The sequence below is a fragment of the Eleutherodactylus coqui genome, chromosome 3 (genome assembly GCF_035609145.1).
Source record: "Eleutherodactylus coqui strain aEleCoq1 chromosome 3, aEleCoq1.hap1, whole genome shotgun sequence".
Classification (NCBI taxonomy): Eukaryota; Metazoa; Chordata; class Amphibia; order Anura; family Eleutherodactylidae; genus Eleutherodactylus; species Eleutherodactylus coqui.
The window spans coordinates 61523491-61546604 of record NC_089839.1 but is presented as its reverse complement, the minus strand read 5'-3'; the positions used below and the strand labels follow the sequence as shown (position 1 = coordinate 61546604).

The 23114-nt window shown below is 42.7% G+C and overlaps 1 protein-coding gene across 2 annotated transcripts in view; it reads right to left on the bottom strand.

Annotated features, from left to right (window-relative positions):
- Positions 1-23114, bottom strand: part of PAK5 (p21 (RAC1) activated kinase 5) — a 145955-nt gene that overhangs the window by 83136 nt on the left and 39705 nt on the right. Inside the window, exons 2-3 of one of the 2 annotated variants that reach the window (XM_066595655.1) lie at positions 6011-6234; positions 2927-2962 (exon numbers count right to left, since the gene is read on the bottom strand). In XM_066595655.1, coding sequence (XP_066451752.1) covers positions 2927-2962; positions 6011-6234 — 260 coding nt within the window. The remainder of the gene's footprint in view (positions 1-2926; positions 2963-6010; positions 6235-23114) is intronic. The other variant, XM_066595657.1, reaches the window with a different exon arrangement.

Sequence of the window (23114 nt, the reverse complement as noted above, 5' to 3'; positions counted from 1 at the left end):
CTGCAGTGAAATTGGACCATCCAGGTAAGTGGTCAAACCGTATGTTGCAGAAGATAATAGGAAGAAGCTCAAATAGATTATTGATATGCCACTTTTTTGTCTACTCTATTACTGATGGGCCTTCCTTTGAGGTTGATCAATAGTTTGAAGATACCCAAGTTCAGCTAACTAATTCTTGCTCAGTGGTGAAACTATCACCATAGTAGTTCTCATGTGGCTTGGTCTCCTGTCATCTCATCTTTGCAGTAAAAGCATCCATAAGACCCAACAGTGAAAGCCACAACGTGAGCAGATAGCAGACAGAGGATGGCATTCAGCCAGTAGACTTCCTGATCTGAAAGTTGACCATCCTAATGCAGGAACCTCAAACCACATTCGGGAAAAATATCTCATACAGCAAAAGCTTTTCAGCTTCACTAAGAGAGTGGATTACGATTGACCGTAGGAGTCTATGGAGAGGAGAAGGGGAAGAAGGAAGCAGCTACAGAGTGAGAGAAAAGCACAAGACACAATGAGACTCTGGTGCTGAAGGCTCTTCTTCATATCTACACTTATTTGCAGCTGTTTTTGAGGGTGTGCTATAGAAAGTTAGGAAAGCAGGATCTCCTTGTATGGATGACAACATAGCAGCTAGTTTCCTGCTCCTCCTCTCCATTCTCTTCTCCATAGACTTCGATGGACAGCTGTAATTTGATCTCTCAGTGAAGTTGAAAAGTCATATGTTCTCTGTAGACAGATTTTATTAGCGAGCTTCAAAGTGAGTTAACAAGAAGGAGGGGGTGGAAAAGAAGCTGATAAGTGGAGTAAGAGGGATTTTTCTCTAATAAGATACATGACAAAACTCGTAGAATTTAATTGTACTATTGATTTATGGAAAGTTGTTTATAATCGAGTTAATCATTTATGCAGCTCATTTCTTTCTAAAACATGTGGCTGAAATACGGGTTTACAGTATATACTGTACATATCTATGTGATGAAGCTACATTTCTTGTAATCAGCACCCAAAAAGTAAATAGTTGCATAAGTTAACAATGTAGCTTCTAAATTCTAATGTAACCAGGAGTGCAGAAGCTATCTGGTTACCCAGAATGCATCAGTTGCCCCTGCTTAAGTGGACACCAAAGACGACCTGTCAGCAGCCGTTTGCGACCGATCTTAAAATGATTGTTTATCAGTTTTATTTGGACATTGTACAGCGCTGTCTTTAGGTTAGTTTATGTAGGAACTGTTGGTCAGTCTATGTTGGTGGCATTAACTGCTATGGTAGTAATTGCTATATGGAGTCATACAATATTATATTTATGGTGGTAGTGACACTGTATAGCATTATTATTTATATGGCTGTATGGACATTTTATTTGGTCCCTATATTTGGGCACCATACTGTATAGCATGGTTACTTGTACACTGTATGACAATACATCATATGCCGGGTGCCAACAGAAGGGCATCATCCCATACACGGCATTGGATGAAACTAGTAGAATACTAACTTCGTGTTTCTATATGTATAGTTGCGGAGCAAAAGGTTATTATAACTATTATCATGTTGTGAGCCACAAAGAATTAAATAGCTAATGTAATAAAAGTTTTCAGGAGGATACATGTTCCACCAACTTCTGAACGTTAAAGGGGTTTCTAGAACTTAAAAAAAGTTCAGTGGCTCAGAAATCTATAAAATAAAGAAAAACTACATACTCATCTGCTCCAGCGATGGTATGTCTAGCGCTGGAGCCGCAGTGCCCTCTGCATGGAACCAGCAGGCGGTCACATGCCGATCATTGTGCATGTGACTGCTCAGCCAATCAGTGGCGATTCTTCCATGGCTTCTGAATCCTGTGATTGGCTAAGCAGTCACCTGCACAAGGTATGACACTTGACCAGCTGCCGGCTTCCTCTAGGCTTTAACCCTTTGAGGACCAAGGGACAAATTTGTTGCATAACTTCAAACTGCTATCTTCCGTGAACCCCCCAAAAAAAGACAGTGTCTTATATTAATTTTTGTTCAAAAAGGTTTAACTTTTTTACATGTATAGCTGCCTGGACACTATTTAAATTGACCTTTTTAACTAACTGTTAGCAGGGCTTAATTTTGGAGTAGGGCTTATATTTCAAGCATCCTCAAAAAGCCTGAAAAATCATTTTGCATCCTCAAAAATGCTAGAAAATCATGCTATGTCTTATTTTCAGGGTATGTCTTATTTTCAGGGAAACAGGGTATTAGACAAATATTTTCCTTTTTTGTTCTCAAAGGGTTAAGTGGCAGCGGGCACCGAGGCTCCATTGCTAGGCAGGTTATTGTGTTTTTTTTCTTTATTTTGTTCATTTCTGAGTTACTGAAATTTTTTTTGAGTCCCGGAAAGCCCTTTAACTCATTATTATCAATGGGTCACTTTGCAGGTGGGTACTGATTGTAATAATGACAGTTATAAACCAGACGCTTATGCCATCACTAATCCTAAGAGACCAGGTAATAATTGTACCACTAACCATCAGGGATCAGGCTCTGATAGTACCACCAGACACCAGGGACTAGGTGCTTATGATATCAGTGACTGCAAAGATGATATGTTAAAGGTTTCTCTGGTCCAAATGCTGAACGTTAGATTGACCACCAGATTTGGACTCTCTATATGCTACCGATCACTTGGTATTAAATTGTACATCACGGCTGCAACGGGGTAACTATTACGGGGACCTTATTCTTGGCATTGTTACGAGACCTGTGAATTCTAATTAGACCTCTACTCTTGGAAGGGAATTAGGAAGCAGAGTTAAAGCCATTTCACAGGGAGGAGTTAGACTAAACTTTTGACATTTCATACATATATCCATAATTGCACATATTAACATTGGGAAAAAAAATGATACTTCCCCTTTAATATCAGACATTAGGTTTCATATGACATGGATGTATTGCCTACCTTGGTTGAAGCTTCTCGTTCCAGTTTTATGGGACTCTGAAGGTGAAAAGATTATACACACATCAGCATGGACTATGAATATAAAATGTGTATATATGTATTCATAATATATGATGAAATGTAATTGCAACCCTCATGTTATAGGGTTTATAAAGACACAAACTGAAAACGCGGAACACTCTTCTAAAAAGAGGCCAATATCACCGTGGTTCCAAGCTCATCATTAGACTATTAGGCATTTTTGAGGAGTTTTTGAAGAGTATAATATGTAAATTGTAAAGCGCGTTTGATAATATGAGGTCAGCGCATGAACCGAAAATGTGTCATTGGTAACATGAAAACATAAATTTGGAGAGATTCACTAAGCAGAAGTCAGGATGGGGAAACCCATGAAGTAGAAATTGGCACAAAAAGTTATGGTAAAAAAAAAAAGTTGTCTAAAAATCAGGAGCTCGTTTGTATCTACCGTACAGAAGGATACACATGCATGCATACATACAAGGAAGAGTAGAAGAAGCCGCAGGAGGACAATTGCTGGAGGACTAGTAGGAGGTCCATGCTTGTTTGCAGTGGTCACCTCAACTCGGTCAAGTCGGCCGTGTAGTTACCTTAATTAGCTCGTCACTGGCTGCACAGAGTAAACCAGATGCAACTAAAATGTTTCTACCACATTATTGGTCATTCACCAAGGAAAATGCAGGAGGACTGCTATTAAGGAGAAACTGCCAGCTGGAAAATGCTGTCCAAATGCGGGCATGATGATACAGAGCCGGAGGAGCCGAGCGGATTGATATATAGTTTTATGGGGAAAGATTCAGTATAACTTGTATTATATTCATTTGTATCTCTGCACTTTCTGAGCTGAAGAGTCCAATGGGCGGAGCTATTAGTGATTGACATTATCTGTGCATAGAGAAATAGTCTGGACCCCCCATTGGACTTCTAAGCTCACAATGAGAAGGAATCTAAATAGATAAATTGCAAGTTCTACTGAATCCTTTCCCATAAAACTATATATTAATCTCCTCAGCTCCTCCTGCCCTATAATATGAGGACTACAGTTTGAAGAGCATGTTCAAGCTGACAGACTCCCTTTAATGATATCATCATTGAATACTTGTGTAGTTTTTGGGGTAGTACAAGTAGAAAAAATGGATTAACTAAATTAATCCATTTTGATACCATTTATAAAAACAATTCAGCTTTTTTTCCCCAAGAAACAGCGCCCCTCTTGTCCATGGGCTGTATCTGGTATTGCAGCTCACTGTCATATAAGTAAATGGAACAGAGCTGCAATACCAGACCCAGCCCATGGACAAGAGTGGTGCTGTTTCTGAGTGAAGAACATATTTGTTTTTCTAACACTAGACAATTCTGTTAAAAGTAACTGGCAAAAAATACTTTTAGGTACGCCCAGTGAATTCTACAAGTCCAACTTATTTCAAAATGTCTCTATTACTTCAGACACAGCAGTTATAAGGCCATACACTCATTATCAGTTGTAATGGTCAAAACACAGATAGTTCAAGGTGATGTTCGTGGCGTTTTTGTGCACACAGGTAGCCTATCCTTTTAATCCTTGAGACGTCAGCAATGCATAGAACAAGGTTACTTACTAGAGCTCTATGGCTTCTTCAGTGCAGTATCTGGCATAGCACCATCCATGTACATGCAAAGCTGTCTGGGACTGCAGAGGGTACGGGTCTATGTTGGCTACTGTGGGGGTATAATGCAACGTATGGACAGCATTCTGATTTCAAGGCTGGTGCATGTGGATAATATTGTAGCTCCTAAAACCGTAGTGAGGAAGAGGTCCTGGCGCTTAGCATCATAACCTCTTCTTCATGAAGACTACTAGGGAGCGGCCTATGGCTATATATGTCAGTACAATAATGAAAAAGATGCAGTGCTTAGGATAGGCCATCAATGTGTGACCCATGAGATCCTCACCGATCACACACTGATGGCCTAGCCTAAGCAGTGATGAGCGAACTTTTGAAAAGTTTGGTTCGGCTGGTTTGCTGAACTTTTGCAAAAGTTTGGTTTGCTCCAAATTACTTAAAACTGCAGCAGAAGTTCATCAAAACCACATAAACCTGCTGTTTAACATTTTCTTAAAACCATAAAAGCCTGTATAACTCTCTGAAAGTGTTTTATATGGCTTTTATAGCTCTTGGACAGTGTTATACACCAGTGTTCATGACTAGTATTCAGCGAACCGAACCACTAGAACTTTGTTTTAGGTAGAACTTTGCTAAAACGTCATTTGGGTTTGTGTCGATCTGAAAACAAAGTTCGACATGAAAACAGATTCTAGTGGTTTGGTTAGTCAACACTAATCCTAAGGATAGGAAAATATCCTGGAAAAAAAGGACTCCAGACTGAGCTGCAATTCCACAATCAGCCTATTAGCAAGTGTGGCGCTATTCTAAAAAAAAAGTTTTTTTCTAATCCCATACAATTCCTTGAAGCCTATACAGTTGCCCATCTTTATCCATCCACAATACCCTTTCCCGCATTGAGGACAGATGTGCCACTGATGTGTGTTTGAGAATATCCTTTGATAGGCAGTTGCTGCAATGACCTGTACGACACATATTTATTTGCATGACGTTTGCATGTTGGTCCTTGTAAAACAGGTTTTATACGAAGTACTACAAAAGTGAAGATCTGTTTATGGATCATTCTTAGAGAATCTCTCCCACTGTGTAAGTATGAAGAATAAATGTCTTTTCGAACACTGGCACAAACCATGGCTTGAAATGAAGGCACCACAGTTGGTCGGATGCACCAGCAGCTGATTATTAGGGATGGACATGACAAGCGGACATGCACCAACACTCAGCAACAGAGATATGGCCGACGGCCAAGAATGGCTTCCTATAGTGAAATATTTGAGAACGAACACCACATTATATATACTATGATCTAATAGTGTTCCCTCAGCAGTATGTGTAGACGAGAAATATAGGCAAATAGTGGACTTAGATTCTGTATTAGTATTAATACAGTTATTAGTTTTGCTTCACAAATGATTGTCCTTTTTGTACATTTATACTACAATATGGCAATCAAATACCTTACCTTCATGGGTGCAAGCTGTATGGGTGTAATACAAGATGGATCCACCATTGGCTTGGGCCGATTGGCTGTGTCTGCCAGCAAACTTTGCCATTGTTGAGGAAGGCCAATGAACTTTTGCTCCTTGTGATCAAATCCAGTGTGAACCCTGTGTTCAAAGTTTGAAGGCCCTGATATTTCAATTTTTTTCTTTTTCTTCCCAAACATTTTGGGCAATCCGGTTAAACCTAAAGAGAAAGACGACATATTCTTAGTAAGGTCAAGAGAATCAGTCTAATTAAAGGTCACACTATGGATGTGGTGCATTACATCCTGATGTAAGTGAATGTAGTTGTATTGCAGCTTGCAATTTTTCAATGACCCGACAAGAAATCCAAACCTGCAGCCAATTACAAGTTGCAACGCCAGCACGTCCACGCACATTGGGATGGGATTTAGCGGCGACATATATCGCCAACAAGGTTGCCGTGCAGTTCTAGCTTAAATGTTGTGAAACAAGAAATTGTGAAACTGAAAATATTTGCCGATAAATATTTCAGTGCAACATTTGACACTAGTATTATGCCATCTGAATTGGCATTGCCTGGTGGATGTCAACTGCCAGTACATGTGGTGAGCCACATTGCAAGAGATCCTGAGTAGAGATAAACGAGTATACTCGGTAAAGGCAATTGCTCGAGTGAGCATTGCCTTTAGCGAGTACCTGCCCGCTCGAGATGAAAGGTTCGGGTGCCGGCGCGGGGGAGCGGTGAGTAGCGGCAGTCAGCAGGAGGGAGCGGGGGGAGAGAGGGAGAGAGAGATCTCCCCTCCGTTTCGCTCTCCCCCGCAGCTCCCTGCCCGCCGCCGGCACCCGAACCTTTCATCTCGAGCGGGCAGGTACTCGCTAAAGGCAATGCTCGCTCGAGCAATTGCCTTTAGCGAGTTTACTTGCTCATCTCTAATCCTGAGCCATTGGTTGGGGACCAATGCTCTAAAACAATAAATGACCAACTAATTATCTGATAATCCTTTCCGTTCCAGCACTGCCACTTCGTACCTCCCCAACAGTTTTTTTGTAACATGCCTGTATACCCAAGTGACCGCTGCAGCCAGTTGAGTTTGAGCTACAGCCCCCCCAAAACAAAATGCCAGCAATGACGTCCAGTATACAGAGTACTGACTATCAGCTCCTAGCACATGTGATGAGCATACAGGACGACACCGGGCCAGGATGAAGTGGCGACATCAGTGGTCATGTTATAGTGACCCAGAACTGTCGCTACATAATAATATAGACATTCTCGGTGACTGTGTGTATACGTGCCTTTAAATGTATTATACAATGTATTGATGTCTCGTCTTGAAGATGGTGGCTTGATAAAGTACAGAGTCGGATAGAATAGCCTAGTAAATCAACTTCTCGCAATTCAGCCAATCAGTATTGGGCAAATGGGAGGAACAAAAGTTATTATAGTTCTTGTAGTGATGTAGAAAGTTCAAAAGAGAGCATGTTGGTTTAGAGAACAGTTGCTCACAACCATTCCTGGATCTAGTTCTTGAGGATTAATGATGTATACAGGAAAGCTATAGACTCCAGGGCCTGGGATAGAAATCCACATCAACAGTATGGAGCTACATCAAGGCCACAGACACGAGGGCCATGGTGCACAACCCATAACACACAGTACAGAGCAGCAGGATTCAGACTTGGATTCTTAAACTTTATGCCTTTAATGTTTGGATGTTGAACCTACAAACTTTTGAGTTGAGTAAACATGAGTTCAACTGTTCCCGCTGTCTCCTTTGACGCTCTTTTATAGGGGTACACACTACATTTCACCATCATACTAAGTACAGAGACCAGCTCTTTCACCATCTGCCCATATTTCATTGTAGCATAGCCATTTAGGGAGTGACCCATATTGTATAGGCCACCGTGGGGCTAAACACTATCCACCCAAAACATCGCCCCCATTCTGTAAAGATCCGCTCATGCAGACATAATAATGTCATATGTGGTCCGTGCCCAGGCTTATTGTGCATTCCATTTTATTGGCTGGTAAGAACCTGTACAGGGATGCCCTGTTTCCAGGTTACACAATACTAGAAGGTTAGAAAATAGAGATGAGCGAACGTGCTCGTTTAGAGCAATTAATTGATCGACCATCGCTTTTTTCGAGTAACTGCCTAATCGGGCGAAAAGATTTGGGGGGCGCTGGGGGTGAGCGGGGGGTTGCGGAGGGGAGTGGGGGGGAAAAAGAGAGAGAGCTCCCACCTGTTCCCCCCTGCTACCCCCCGCTCCACCCCGCCGCCCCCCCCCCCAAATCTTTTCGCCCGAGTACGCAGTTACTCGAAAAAAGCGATACTCGATCGAGTAATTGTCCTAAACGAGCATGTTCGCTCATCTCTATTAGAAAACAAGAGTGCAAGAAATTAACCAAAGAACCCTGGGAAGGAGATAGGGGCAAAAAAAAAAAAAATCCTCCTGTGCCAGGTATTAACCAGCACCAGGAAGAGGACACCGCGTTAATATTTGCTGTGGGAGATACTCACTACTTAATACACGCCTGCATAATACAGTCCCAACTGAAGCTGCTGGAAACTCGAAGCTGACCATCTTTGCCTTGACTGGATCATCCTGAGGCATCACAGTTGCCACAGTCAACAGCATGTCACTACTACTATATAAAAAATAATAGTAAGTATAAAAAAGTGTGTAACTTCAGTTGCACAACACAATAGCCAACACCGAAGGGCAAAGGCAAACAAAACACTTTTTTTCCTATGCTGTAAGATTCTTGTAATTCACTAAGGCCCAACCAGCAGAGTGCAATCAATGTGAGCAACCTATTTTCTCGGCCCAAAGGAAGTAAATACTAATGAATGATTTAGTTCATTCAAGCCTCCCACGTCACTGTGGTGGCATTACTCACCATGAAAAATACATATATGATCACTACTGCAGAACTCCTACCATGAGCTTTTCTTTACTCACTCAACACAATTAAAAATTTATTTACTGGCAAATATTGTATATCCTTCATATATATTTAATCCTCCAACTTTTAGAGACACTCATTAGACTTACATCAGCTGCTACACTGTTAGAAAGGTGCGTCTCAATATTCAGTGACCACTGAACCACCTCTTCATATATGTCGGTTACAGTTGCCTCTCGAGAACCCAAAGAGCTGACAATTTAATAGATGCATTGCTTATAATTCAGTGAGTTCCTCTAGTTAGAAGGTAAAACACGGGATTTTAAAAAATCCTTCCGATATGTGGGGTGTGTTAAGTGTGGATAAAATGTAACAAGAATATCTATCACTGTCATTAATAAAACCTCTCCGCACATCTGGACTGGAGGCGCCACTAGAATCTGTTACATTTGACAGAAAAAAACACTATTTTTGCAGCAGGAGAACCCAACAGACCCAATTATAGGTCAGCAGAGTGCGTTGTGTGATGGACGCGGCGCGGCGCGTGGCTTCTGCTGTAAATGGAAGTGAACAGAGCCGAACACATGACATCATAAATAGTACCCGTGTACTGCATTACAAATCTGAAGACATCAACTCCAAGACAAGACAATGCAATATTATTAACTCTTTAGTCCATTTCCACAAGGGCGACACGATATCGCCACAAGAAAATAGCTGTGATATCGCATCTGTGTTCTGTGTAATATCGCTACGTTTTCTCGCGGCAATATCGCGATTTTGTGTTGCTACAGAGTCACACATGACTCTACAAAGTTGCGCGACTTTGTAACGCTGTTTTGTTGGGATTTTCAGGGGGAGGGGGCTTGAACTATAAGCCCCACTCTGAAAATAAGCCCTATCTGCACGTCTCATCTGCAGTTCCGACACACTTTTTTGTGGTCTTCAGTCAGCCCTTCCTGGATTGGATGTTTAAATCTCTGCCTCCAGGAAACGCTGGCTGTAATTGGTTCTCGAGTGCCGCGGCTCAGCCAATTAGAGCCAGTGCTCGATGAATCAATCACAGCCAGCGCTTCCTGGAAGCGGGGATTTTAAACCTCCAATCCAGGAAGGGCTGACTGAAGACTACAAAAAAGTGTGCCAGAGCTGCAGTGAAGATGCGCGCCGAAGCTGACAGTGCCTGATAGATGGTGTTTTTTTTTTCTTTTTTTTAATGCAGGCTCCATAGGGAAAGATATGCAAAACCTCGCAAATCGCGGGTGTATAGAGCATGTTGCGATTTTGTATTCTCGCAATGTAGCAGCCTACAAAACATCGCTCATGTGAAAGAACCCATTGGAAAGCATGGGCTTCACATACATGCGTTTTGTAGCGCTGTCACATCGCGAGAAAAACATGCGATTTTGTCGCCCATGTGGAAGCGGCCTTAAGGATATGATCTAGTTTGGTCCACCATTTTGTGGGAATTTCATCTTCATTTTTCAAAAGCGACAACTTGTATTATTCCACTGACAAGGCCGTATGCGGGTTTGCTCGTTGTATGGTCAGCTGTAGTTTTTTATTGGTACCATTTTGGGGTACATATAATGTATTGTATAACTTTTATACATTTTTTAGGGGGAATAAAGTGAAAAAACACATCAGTCTTGCCAGTGTTCAGTATGCGGTGTAAATGGTATAATAACTTTTTCCTGCAGGTTGATACGATTACAGCGATACCAAAATTATAGATTTTTGTTTAGGTTTTTCCACTATTGCACGATAAAAACTCATTTTTTGGAAAATTATTTTTTGGCATTGCTGCATTCAAATACGCAAAGCTCAGTTATCTTTCATAGACGTAACTAAGTGTGGGCTTGTTTTTTCATGTTGAGCTGTAGTTTTTATTTGTACCATATTGGGGTACATATGACATTTTTGATCATTTTTATTACATTTTTGTAAGGCATAATTAACAAAAAAAAGCGTTTCGTTTTTTTGCCCAAAACTATATAAAATCAATATACTCACTGTGGTGCTAGAGCGCCACTTCGGTGGGCCGGCCCCACATCATCTGACAGGTGATGTCACCCGGCCAGCAGGCCTAGTGACCTTTTGATAAACACGTCAAGTGGGCTTCTGATGTAGCAGCCCCAGGCATATTTACGGGTCGTCCCTGATGAAGTCCCTGCTGGCCTTCTATTGGCTGAAGTGGTCACGTGGGTAAAGAACCAATCCGACCATGGCAACCCGATGTAAACAAAGACCGGAGCAGCAACCAGCAGCAGCAGGAGGTGAGTATGTGTGTTTGTATTCTTTCAGCTAATGCGTCCCTCCACTGCCACCAATGTCAGGGATTCTTGGATAACCCCTTTAAGTAAAAAGAACCTACTAGGGTCATTTACCAGATCAAATAGATGACAGGGCCCTATCACCACAGGAAAAAAAATGGCTGCATGTTGCGAGGCTGTCAGGACAAGTTTAAGGCATTGCTAAAACAATGTCCTCTTTCTTCAACATCACTTCCTGCCATTCAGCTCCTCTGCTCTGCCCGCCCTCCTCAATGCCCTCCACATATAATACTGTGAACACCGACAGTTCTCTGCTCCATTTAGCCAAATTCTGACCAGAACGCAAGGAGAATCGCCTGAAACACTGCAGATGGTTCCAGACACAACTCTTGCCCAAGGGTTACTGTATTTTATTTAAAAACTTAAAGGACTTTTACTAGAACAATAAGTTATCCCCATCCATAGTATACAGGACAACTTGATGATCGGTGGGTGTCTCACCGTGACGTCCCTCTGCATGGAGTGCTGACCGCTTGGGTATCTCGGCAGTCCCATTGAAAGTGAACGAATGGCCAGCACTCCATTCAGAGTGACATCAGTGCTGGGGAAGAAGCAAATCCCGCAGTGATAAGAGGACGGGACCTGGGATTCCTGTTCTCAAGATCGGCGGGGGTCTCAGCGGTGAGACCCTTCCTGATCACCCTATCCACATAACTTGTTATTCTGGTAAAACCCCTTTAGGTACAGGGATTCCTCAAGTTACAGTGGGCTCAGGATACAATATTTTCAGCTTCTAATGATCTTTCCCAGGTCATTGTTACCTTGAGACTCAGCATACAATGTCACAGACAGTCGGGATCTTCTGGAAAATGCAACCAATCAGTTTGGACATTTCACTGGTAAAATCCCTGTATTACTGAAGTGCCTGCACTGATTAGCTGTATAGTAGCGCCTCTCTACAGTACAATGTGGTACTACATGTCCTGTACTGTCCCTTACTAGTCACTAGGTGAGGGTAGCACCATGTTATTTTTCTGGTACTATGCATGCTGTACCGGATCCTGAAAATGTTCCTGTTCTCTATACAGATATGATTTACATCTTCAAGCAGCTCTTATATATAAGTATTTGCTTTACCTGTATTTGTTATCTGTTTCATTTTCTTTTGGAAACTTTAACCCTTTAAGGGCTATGCTGTTTTGTACCTTAAGGACCAGACACTTTTTAGGGATTTTACCCATGTGGCAGTTTTACTGCCCTATTTTTTTTCTTCAGTTACCAAAATAATTTTTGCTCTGGTTTTTTTTCTGTGACATATAGAGCTATTTTTAAAAAATCTTTTTCACAGACTTTTTCCCCCCATTTTTTAGTTTTATTGGTAGTAAAAAGCTAAAAAAAAATGATTTTTTTAAACATTTATGGTTATTTTAGTGTATGTACGCTAAAATAAAGTATGGGAATGGGTTCATTTTGTTTCAGACGTTTTGATATATAATATGTATGGTTTGGGATTACAGGGCGCATATAGCGACGGTTTTGGTTGGCATCAGCTTTGTTTTTTTATGTATATATTTTTAATTTATTCTGTAATTTTGTCTTACTGATGTATGTAATTATTTTTTTTTAATATCTATGTCCCCCATGACGTCATATAAGACCTAAGGGGGACATTCACATGTGTTTTTTTTGTTTTTTTTATTTGACACTTTTCCACTGTAGCTGGGGCATCCATAAGAGCCCCAGTTACAGGGAGAAATATCCCCTGTAATGACAAGTCACTGGCAGAGCTGATCAGCGTCCGCTAGGACCCTGAAGCTCTGTTTTGACAGGGGATCCCGGCAGCCGGCTTGCGTAGTGGAAGAACGATTTTCACTTTTACTCTTCAGTACATAGTGCTCATTGATCGTTGTGTACTAGAGAAAGGAGAAGGCAGAAATGGTTAAAAAAACATTCCTGTCTTCTCCCACAGTTTCTCAGCTGTCACTAATAGCTGCCAACCCAACATGCTTCTGATTTATTGCAGAACCAGGGTCTTTAAACCCCCACCGTATTTTTACTATTGGCTGGGTTTATAGCCCAGGACCAAGTGCCATAAATTTACTGTGCTTGGTCCTAAATGGGTTAAAACCAATTATTGTTTTTTTATAGACTTACAGATTCAATATATGATATTTTCAACTTACAATGGTCGTCCTGGAACTAAAGGGGTTGTCCGAATCATATATACATTTTTTTTAAATTTCTTCCATGCCTGAAAATAATTAAACCTCCTATACTCAATTCTCTAATGTTCCCACACCTCCAGCACTGCGATTCTATTCTCCACGCCAGGTCTGTATTGACAGGCTCCAATCAGCCTATTCACGGGACATTACAAGTTGCTGCAGCCAATCACAGACCTCAGCACTGGAGAGTTTAAGGTCAATGACTGGCTGCAGCAGCCTGTGACATCCCATACATAGATTGACTGTAGCCTGTAAACACAGCATCACAGGAGAGATAGGAGCTGTAGTGCTGGAGGTGCGGGGAGCCAGAAGAGGTAAGTATAGGATGTTTTATTATCTTTACATTGGGGGTGCACACATTTTAAAACTATAATTCTGACATCCCCTTTATAGAGTTTTTAAAATGTTATCATCCTATCCCCGTTATAAGAATTTCAAAAACAACTTCACTCAACACATAAAAATTAAAGACTAGACTTAAACTGCATGTCCTTCTTTACGTGAAGGCAATGGAGGCAACAATCCAAATAATAGCCTCCTTAACGCCTGTGAATTAGACTGTGTGGGACTTGGGGATAACTTAAGGTAAACCTGGAGTCAGACTTGCAAGGTTCACTCCCAGACCCTTGTAAAGAAAACCCAACTCTTCTGATCTATTGCTCCAACTTTCTAGTTTTGCATATTGAATTTGTGTTTGACATTTTCTAGCATTTATCAAATTATCTCAATTTCAATGGATCAGACAAATATATATCTAAGACATCACTACTTTCAAATTATAGTCTTTTTTTCTACAATTTCCAATGAGTAAAACATGTCAATTTGCTCAAAATGCCCAATGTATGTACTAGAACGCCTAGTTTACTCCCGCCTTGTAAGCTATTTATCAGAGAACTCTCTCCTAGACCCCCTACAGTCTGGCTTCCGACCTCAACACTCGACAGAAACTGCCCTTACTAGGGTATCCAATGACCTACTGACAGCCAAATCGAGGGGCGATTACTCCCTACTGATCCTCCTCGACCTTTCTGCAGCGTTTGACACTGTTGACCACAAACTCCTCCTCAGTATGCTACGCTCCATTGGCCTAAAGGACACTGCCCTCTCCTGGTTCTCCCCTTACCTATCTGACCGCTCTTTCAGTGTCTTCTTTGCTGGCTCTACCTCCCCTCCTCTTCCCCTTGCTGTTGGGGTCCCCCAGGGCTCGGTCCTTGGCCCCCTTCTCTTCTCTATCTACACAGCCCCTATTGGACAAACCATCAGGAGTTTCGGCCTCAAATACCACCTGTACGCTGATGACACCCAGCTATACACCTCTGCCCGTGACATCTCTGCACCCTTCCTCCAAAACATCACTAACTGTCTGTCCGCTGTCTCTAACACCATGTCCTCTCTCTACCTAAAACTAAACCTCTCTAAAACTGACTTACTGGTATTTCCACCCTCCACTAACCGACCTCATCCTGACATCTCCATCTCAGTGTGTGGCGCCACCATAACTCCTAGACAACACGCCCGCTGCCTTGGGGTCATATTTGACTCTGATCTCTCTTTTGCCCCCTACATCCAATCTCTGGCCCGAACATGTCAGCTGCACCTCAAGAACATCGCAAGAATCCGCTCTTTTCTCACTGTGCAGACGTTAAAAACGCTTATTGTTGCCCTCATCCACTCCCGGCTTGATTATTGCAACTCGTTGCTGATCGGCCTCCCCTGCACCAGACTCTACCCTCTCCAGTCCATCCTGAATGCGGCAGCCAGGCTCATCTTCCTGTCCAGCCGCTACTCGGACGCCTCTGTCCTGTGCCGGTCACTGCACTGGCTGCCCGTTAAATACAGAATTCAATTCAAACTCGCTACCTTCATCCACAAAGCCCTCCACAGTACAGCGCCACCCTATATCGCCTCCCTCATCTCAATCCATCAACCAGCCCGGGCTCTCCGCTCTGCTAATGAAACCAGACTGAGCGCCCCTTTAATTCGAACTTCTCATTCCCGCCTCCAAGACTTCTCCAGAGCAGCACCGGTCCTCTGGAACGCACTACCAAAGGCTACCTGAGCAATCCAGGACTCGCAGAACTTCAGGCGTGCTCTAAAAACGCACCTCTTCAGGGAGGCATACCGCATTCCCTAAACAAACCTCTCTGTGCTCCGCCTGATAACATGCTCCCTGACCTACTGACTGCAATCCCTGCTAGCCATCATAAACCGCTCCTGCAGTCACACCGTTTCTGCCGTCACACGGCTAAATGTCTGACCATTGTCTATGTGTATAGCATCGCTCACTCTCCACCTCGCCATACTGTGCACATCTCCAGCCCCTTTATCCTCTGTATCACCCCATTACTTATAGTATGTAAGCTCGTTGGAGCAGGACCCTCACCCCTATTGTTTCCATCAACTGATTACTATATGTAACCGTGGTTCTGTAATGTTTGTATTTTGTCTTTCTGTATTCCCCCCTGTCTATGTAAGCGCTGCGGAATATGTTGGCGCTATACAAATAAAGATTCTTATTATTATTATAAAGATCATATTAACCATTTACGTCTGGCTACGCATATCACACTTCATACCAGCCATTTAAATGACTAGGTGACCGTGTAATAAATGAGCAGGTTGGGTCTGCCAGAGTAGACCTTCATTCTGGCTTATACAGGGGTCCACCATGATGTTCATATGCTCCAACACGGGTATCTCACTGTAAGTGAGGCCGGCCTCTGAAAGGACTTTAGGGGTGCACACCAATAGGGATAGTTATAAATTTGTCTGCAGCACTAGCGTATTATCCGCCTTTCATTGAGGAAATTGCACTGTAAGAGACATGCAGGTCCCTAGGGGATTGGGGAGAGGGGACATCTTCCTATTTCTGGGTGTATAACTAATCTATACAGGGGAAGTTGAAACCAGCTTTAAACGTGGTGTATTTATCCAATAGGGAAACTAAATATTAGGTTTCATAAGCTGTGATCTTGTTAGATTACATTGTCTATAACCATCTACCATTGATGTTGCTCCAAAGGTATAGCCGCTATGTTATAGTCAATATCATAGAGTGTCTAGATAATCAAAGATGAGAATTCAGTTGCTAACTCTTTAGTGTTTCATTGTTCACTCTTATATTTGCATTCTTAAATAAATCTTGTATATTTGAGTTACTCTGTCTGCTGCATCGTACCATGGGTCTGGCGCAGCCCCGTGACAACTGTTTTTCAAAGAGCAGAGTTATAAAAAAAAACTATAAAGCAATCAAGACTCGCAAAATTATTTATCTTCTAGCATTACCTCAAGTACTGATTTTCATAGCATTTTGATATACAGTACTGGGGTCCTTTCGGTTTCTGCTCAGCTGTCCGGCAATCCGCTGCAAGAAAAAGCGCTGCACGCAGCGCTTTTTCTTCTAGTATTTTGTGCCGGATCTGCAACTGAACCTCCAACTAGAGGTTCCAACACATGTGTGAACCCGGCCTTAGACCCTGAAAACTGAATGGCAGTTTTGTCAAATGTAACCCGATGTGCAAAGTGTCTTGGTACAATAACTTGGTATTTCAGGTGGGTATACCAAGTAATCTAAATGCACGTGTGCAATTATGTTTTTTACCAAAATCTACAAAAAGCAATACCTACAAGAAGAAAAGTAACTCAACAACAACAAAAAAAACTACAAAAAAGGCCCCCTAAGATAAAAGAAGTATACTTTATTAAATACGCATTAAAAATCCTAAAAGTATATATTAATACACCACATATAATAAAGATGGAGATAATGACAAAGACAATAGTAACAGGACCAAATTCCTTATGAATAGACAGAGTTGAGGAAATCAGTGCTGATCACAATCCAATGAACAGTGAAAAAATAGAGCATAGATCTATATCCACAGGCGTGATACTCACGGACCGCAAGGAATGGCAGGATAGCGCTTACCCATCACAAGATGTCACAAAGTGTTCATCAGGGAATACTCAGTAAGCCTCATATCATAGATACATCATGTAGATTGAGCATTCAGATAATGACATCTAAGATGAAGGGACGTCGGAAGGAGAATTTTTGAAATGTTTAAGGATTGGGAGGATTTTTTTTTATAGGGCTTTATATCAAATAACAGCAGTGAGTCTTCAGGATCGAGGGGGCGTCCTTTTCAGAACGACCACTCCGCATACAGAGACATTGTTGGGGCACTGTAGACGGAGAAGTTTGTCCTCTGTTCTTTTTTCCCAGCTTTCCCTGCGTCATCTAAGGGATTTCTGGTCACTGTGCTATCCAAAAACTAATTTCTATGGATTTAAAGAATCTATCTTGATCTTCCTTGCAGTCCCTGAGTACCACACCTGTGGATTAAGATCTATGTCCTATTCTTTCATTGCTAGTTGGATTGTGATCAACATTGACTCCCTTAACTCTATCTATCCATAAAGAGTTTGTTCTTCATCTTTACTGTATGTGGCTTATTAACACACACTTATATTTTTTACTACAAAATATCTACCCGACCCCCTTGACCACGTCTATAGTAACAGGCAACATCATCGGGCAGGAAGCAATGCCTTCCATTGTGCCAGAGAATTCACAACGAAGTTCGTAACAATATGAGATTTCGGAAGGAAAGTTAATGAAATCACTTAGAACTTACCGCTCAGGTAAATCATCCTGTGCCTCGCTCTTCCTTCACTGTGACTCTAAGTACATAATCTTTGATTGAGAGTATTGCCGGAATGCTATAAGATTATTCAAGGATGGATGAGCTTACTGATGGTCGCTCACTGGGTTAAAATGAGCAGTCAGCTCACTGCTTGTAGAGATTCCAGTAAAAGCGCACACGACAGCACAATGATTCAAGCGGCCCTGTCCATTGCTTTACTGGAAGTTGTAACTGGATCATTGTCACATTCCTGCCACAGTCAGCTGCTTTTAGGACAAACTTTTGTTAAGAGTCCAACCCATTCCTGACATGCAGGAGTGAGTAGAAATGACGAGAGTTCCACATTCTTGACTATCCGTTGGCTTGTCTGGTTTGTAGACCATGCTTTTATGCGACAGGTTCCTTTTACATGATGCTATACACCGTAGTCATTCCTCTACAAATGATACCATTTCAATACAAGATTTATGATCATCGTTCAGGTAGCAAGATACTGTTGTGCTACAATAAATCCTTCACATCCCTTCATAGTTGTAAAACAACTGGCAACATAATCACTTGAATTGTGACCATCATTATGAACCGATGGTCAATAATCCAATGTGCAAATAAGGGAGATGGGATAATACCTCCACAGTGCCACCTATTGGAAGGTAGCATTCCTTCAAGCCAAAGTTAGACTCTTTATACAAGCCTTGTAACAATGACTGGGAATAACCCAATGTAAAACTATTCCTCACATTAAGTCACGATCTGTGATAACTGAAGTTGGACCAATAAAGCAACAGAGTTGGGATTTTGGCTTATCTTAAAATCAGCCACTTTTACAGTTGAACTAAAGGGTCTGTCCAATTGTAAACTATTTATGGCCTAATATCAGGTCGGGTCATCAATGGTGGATCAGTGGGCGTTGGTCACGCAGGATCCCTGTTGGCTGGACCGATGGGTTCTTGCACTGAGCTGATTTCTTCAGGAAGAAGACAGCTCCGTTCCCACTGCAGTGGCGAGGTTTGGTATTACAGGCAAAGTTCCCATTGGAGAGAATAGGAACTAAACCTGTAATACCGAGCCTGGCCAGTGCAGTGGGAATGGAGTTGTCTCCTTTCTTCAAAAGTCAGCTCAGTGCATGAGAGCAGTGAGCAAACAGCTGATCGGCGGTGGTCCTGAGCAGTGGACCCCCACATCGATCCAATATTGATGACCTTCTCTGGCGATAGGCCAGAAATAACTGTCAATTGGAAAACCCCTTTAATAGTGTTAGAGCGGTTGTCCAGTTAAAAAATAAAGTTTTTCAAATAAGAATCTAATGGGTTAAACAATTAAATAAATGGTACTTACCTGTCTTCAGCCCCAGCGGTTCAGGGCTGTAGCCTCACGATTCTCCCAGTGTCTGTTAACAGTTAAGGTCAGTTGACTGCAGCCTGCCAATCAAAGGTGACAGTATCACCACCCGTTCTACTGGCATCAGCACTCACATCCTGGGTGCCATGATGCCAGAAGTTATGAACGGTAATACTGCAGCCTTTAATTTTAAAGACTTAATTTATATCCGGACAACCCCTTTAATATTTTGTGCGGTCTCAGAACCCAAATGATTTATCCAAGGAAAAACAGTTATCGGAAAGCTGCTCACCAGAGGGCACAAACATAAGAAGTCATATTCATCTCACCTATTCTACCACCACTTCTCTTCTAATGGTGGCCAGTCTTTTGCCAATCTCCACTTCCTGCTGCAGCAGAGATGATACCCCAGCTTAGAGACATTTGACCACTGCAGTTAATCAGCATTCAAGGTGAGACGGTGATTGGCTGCAGTGGTCACATGTCACTACTGACATCGTTAAAGCAGGAAGTGGAGAGCAAAGGGGGAATAGGCACCTTTGAAACTGGAGCTGCAGGGTATGAGTGAGGCGATTAAGACTTATGTTGGTGAACAACTTTCCAGTAATTGTTTTATCCTGCATAACCCGCTTTTAGTTAGGTTAGGTTGTAATATACAATAAGTCATATGTAAACAAATTCCGAACTCATGCTAGCCATATATTTTCAATGGCTATTGGCCAAACACTCACTTAGCCAAAAGGAATTACCGACAACCTCCATTGACATGCAAGTTTGGTTTAGCCAAGCACATCTGCAACCTCAAGATGTCTATATGTACATACTGGTAATTATTAGGAAATTATAGCACTAGTGTTTCCAGTGGCGCAACACAGCTGTGCTACATGGTACATCCATTATGATCCCCACACAGCACACACACAGCTCTACTACATACATCTTGATTCCCACACATTACGCATACAGCTCTGCTACATGGTACATCCATTATAATCCCCACACATTACACACACAGCTTTACTACATTCATCTTGATTCCCACGCAAGACAAACACAGCTTGACTCCTCCCACACCAGTGACGTCACCACAGGTCCTTCAGCCCACTGTATCTCTGTGGTGGTGGTAGATCGGCGTCTTCTGTCAGGGCCGCTGAGCTGTGTCTCAAATAATAAGGGCTTAGTTGTATTCTTATTTTGTTATTTTTGTCCTCCCCTTTTCAAGAGCCCTAACTGTGTTGTTCTTCTGTTGGTCAGGCTCTGTGTTTTATATATCCTGTAGGACCTGCGATGACGTCATCTGATTAGTGTATCTTGATGCCACCGGAAACTAGGGGTTTGACAGGGAGAACGCCCCTCTCACACCCACAGCTGCCAATTGGCTCAAGCCTACAAGGTCGTAGCAGCACAGTATGCATAGTTTTTTACCAGCCATGCTGCCATAGGGTGAGGATTGCTTTTCACTTAGCCTTACTTTCTGAGCAGTGAAGAAAGTAATGCCAACAAGAAAAGTAAGCCTCACAGTAATGCAGCACAGGCGGCCAAAAAACAATGCACATGCATCAGTATGGACTCTCACTGCTGGGTCCCGCGGCACTTTAGAGGGATGCGTCCCTGCTGACCGCTGGATGAGCCCTCAGTCCCAGGCTGAGCCTGCATGCTGAGTCAACTCCGCCACCTGTTATACAGGATGTATCCCGGCCGACTGCCGCATGAGCCCTCCATCCCGGACACAGCCTGTAAGTTTCCTACTCGCTGCCTGCAGAGTGGACGCCGGCGCCTGTCACACCGCAGTTCCCCACTGCTCTGTCCCATTCCTGCTCTGCTGGTGCACACAGCGGCGGCCAGCTCTCACACAGTCACAACCTCCCGTCGCTGTGCTCTCCGTGCTGCCAGCCAATATCTCACACTGACATCGGGGGGAGGGGGCCCGCCTTGTGTGCCGGAACTGGGTAAGAGTCTTGCACCTGGGCCTGCGTGGCTACAATTTATCCTTCTCACAGTAAGCCCTTGGATTTTCGTTTTTTGCTTACTGGGCTGCCAGGACCGGCAGCCCCTGCCACTGTGCAGCCCATCAGCATCAGGGGGCGTCACCCCCCCTGTCAATCTTGACTCCACCAGGACTTACTGGTGGCATCAAGATACACTAATACTGCTGCCACCAGGGGCAGAGCATGAGAAGAACCCACATACAGTACTTTCTATCAAACTGCAGAATGGCTCATCCCACAGCAGTGACGTTACCACAAGTCCTTCAGCCCACCGTATCTCCGTTGTGGGGGTAAGTCGGTGTCTTCTGTCAGGACCGCTGAGTTGTGTCTGAGATAATAACGTCTTAGTTGTATTCTCATTTTGTTATTTTTGTCCTCCCCTTTTCAATAGCTCTAGCTTTGTTGTTCTTCTGCCAGGCTCTATGTTTTATATATGTTGTAGGACCTTCAATGATGTCACCAGGGTCAGAGCGATGATGCCACCAGGGGCAGAGCATGCGAAGCATTCACATACATACTCACTGACAAGTGGTCGTTAGTAGTTTGATAAATGTGGAATCCAATTTCTGTGCACTGCAGTGGTGTGCCATACAGTACATACCTATGTCCCCACCGCAACAAGCTGTGCAATCAGGTGTCTATGTACTGTAAAACCAGTCCTGTACAAACAATACATGGCCAAGAACCACGGCATTGGTGGCACACGGAGGACACCAAATTTAAAGAGTGAGTATATTACAATTTTGTATTTTTAGGGTCGGAAACCCCCTTTTAAGGTGTAACTTGAAATCCTGGACACGCAGCTGGTATCAAGACTTAGAATGTGTATGGTTTAGCTTCTACTGTTTAATTACAAATCTTGTTGGGTGCATTATTTCCAGATTTGTAAATCACCTTTGCTATTATGCATTGCGGTTTGAAGTTGACATACAAGCAGCAGAAGCCTGTAACTATTTCTGCCGTATATAAATACATACAAAAGAGCTTGAAGTACTTTCTAAGTGTCAGGCTCTTCATTTCATCGTTTCTATAAAAAGACTCCCAGCTTTATCGTATGGTGTTTAAATGCTTGCGAGTGTCAAGTTGGATTTTGTAAAATACTTGAGCAGCTTTGGCCTAGATTCATCAAGCAGTGGAAAAAATGGATTTTAAATGAAGCGTAATGATATTAGAGAATGTTTGCACCGGGAGGATATTGTTGGCACATGACACAGTTGTAGGGTACCGTAGCTCTGGCTTGGGGACAGTTCATGAAATATTAGGGAACCAATATAGATCGCAGACTGCAGTATCACTGTATATACAGTATGATACATATACTCAACAGGATCTAAGGGCTAATCACACATCTGTCTGCGCAAAAAGCCGCATGGGTCACGTAGCGTTTTACCGGTCTAGGTAAGCCGGCTATTGCCCCATATGGCTGCGAGAGCACTGCGCATGATAGCGTATCTGAGCACTCCGTCATGCGCAGTGTGACTTTAGTCTTTTTTTTTTTTAATTCCCCACTCTGATAGCGGAGTTGCGTATGTATTATCGCCCATTCGCAATGCATTGCGTATGGACAGCGTTGCATATGCTATCCACAGAAAAAAACAGGGCTCGCGCTGCGTGATACGCGGTGAAATAGAGCACAGTGCGATCTTTTTCACGTGTGTATCTACACGCAGTGCTTACATGCTAATGTGAACGCGTCAACGAAAGCCTATGTACTTTTGA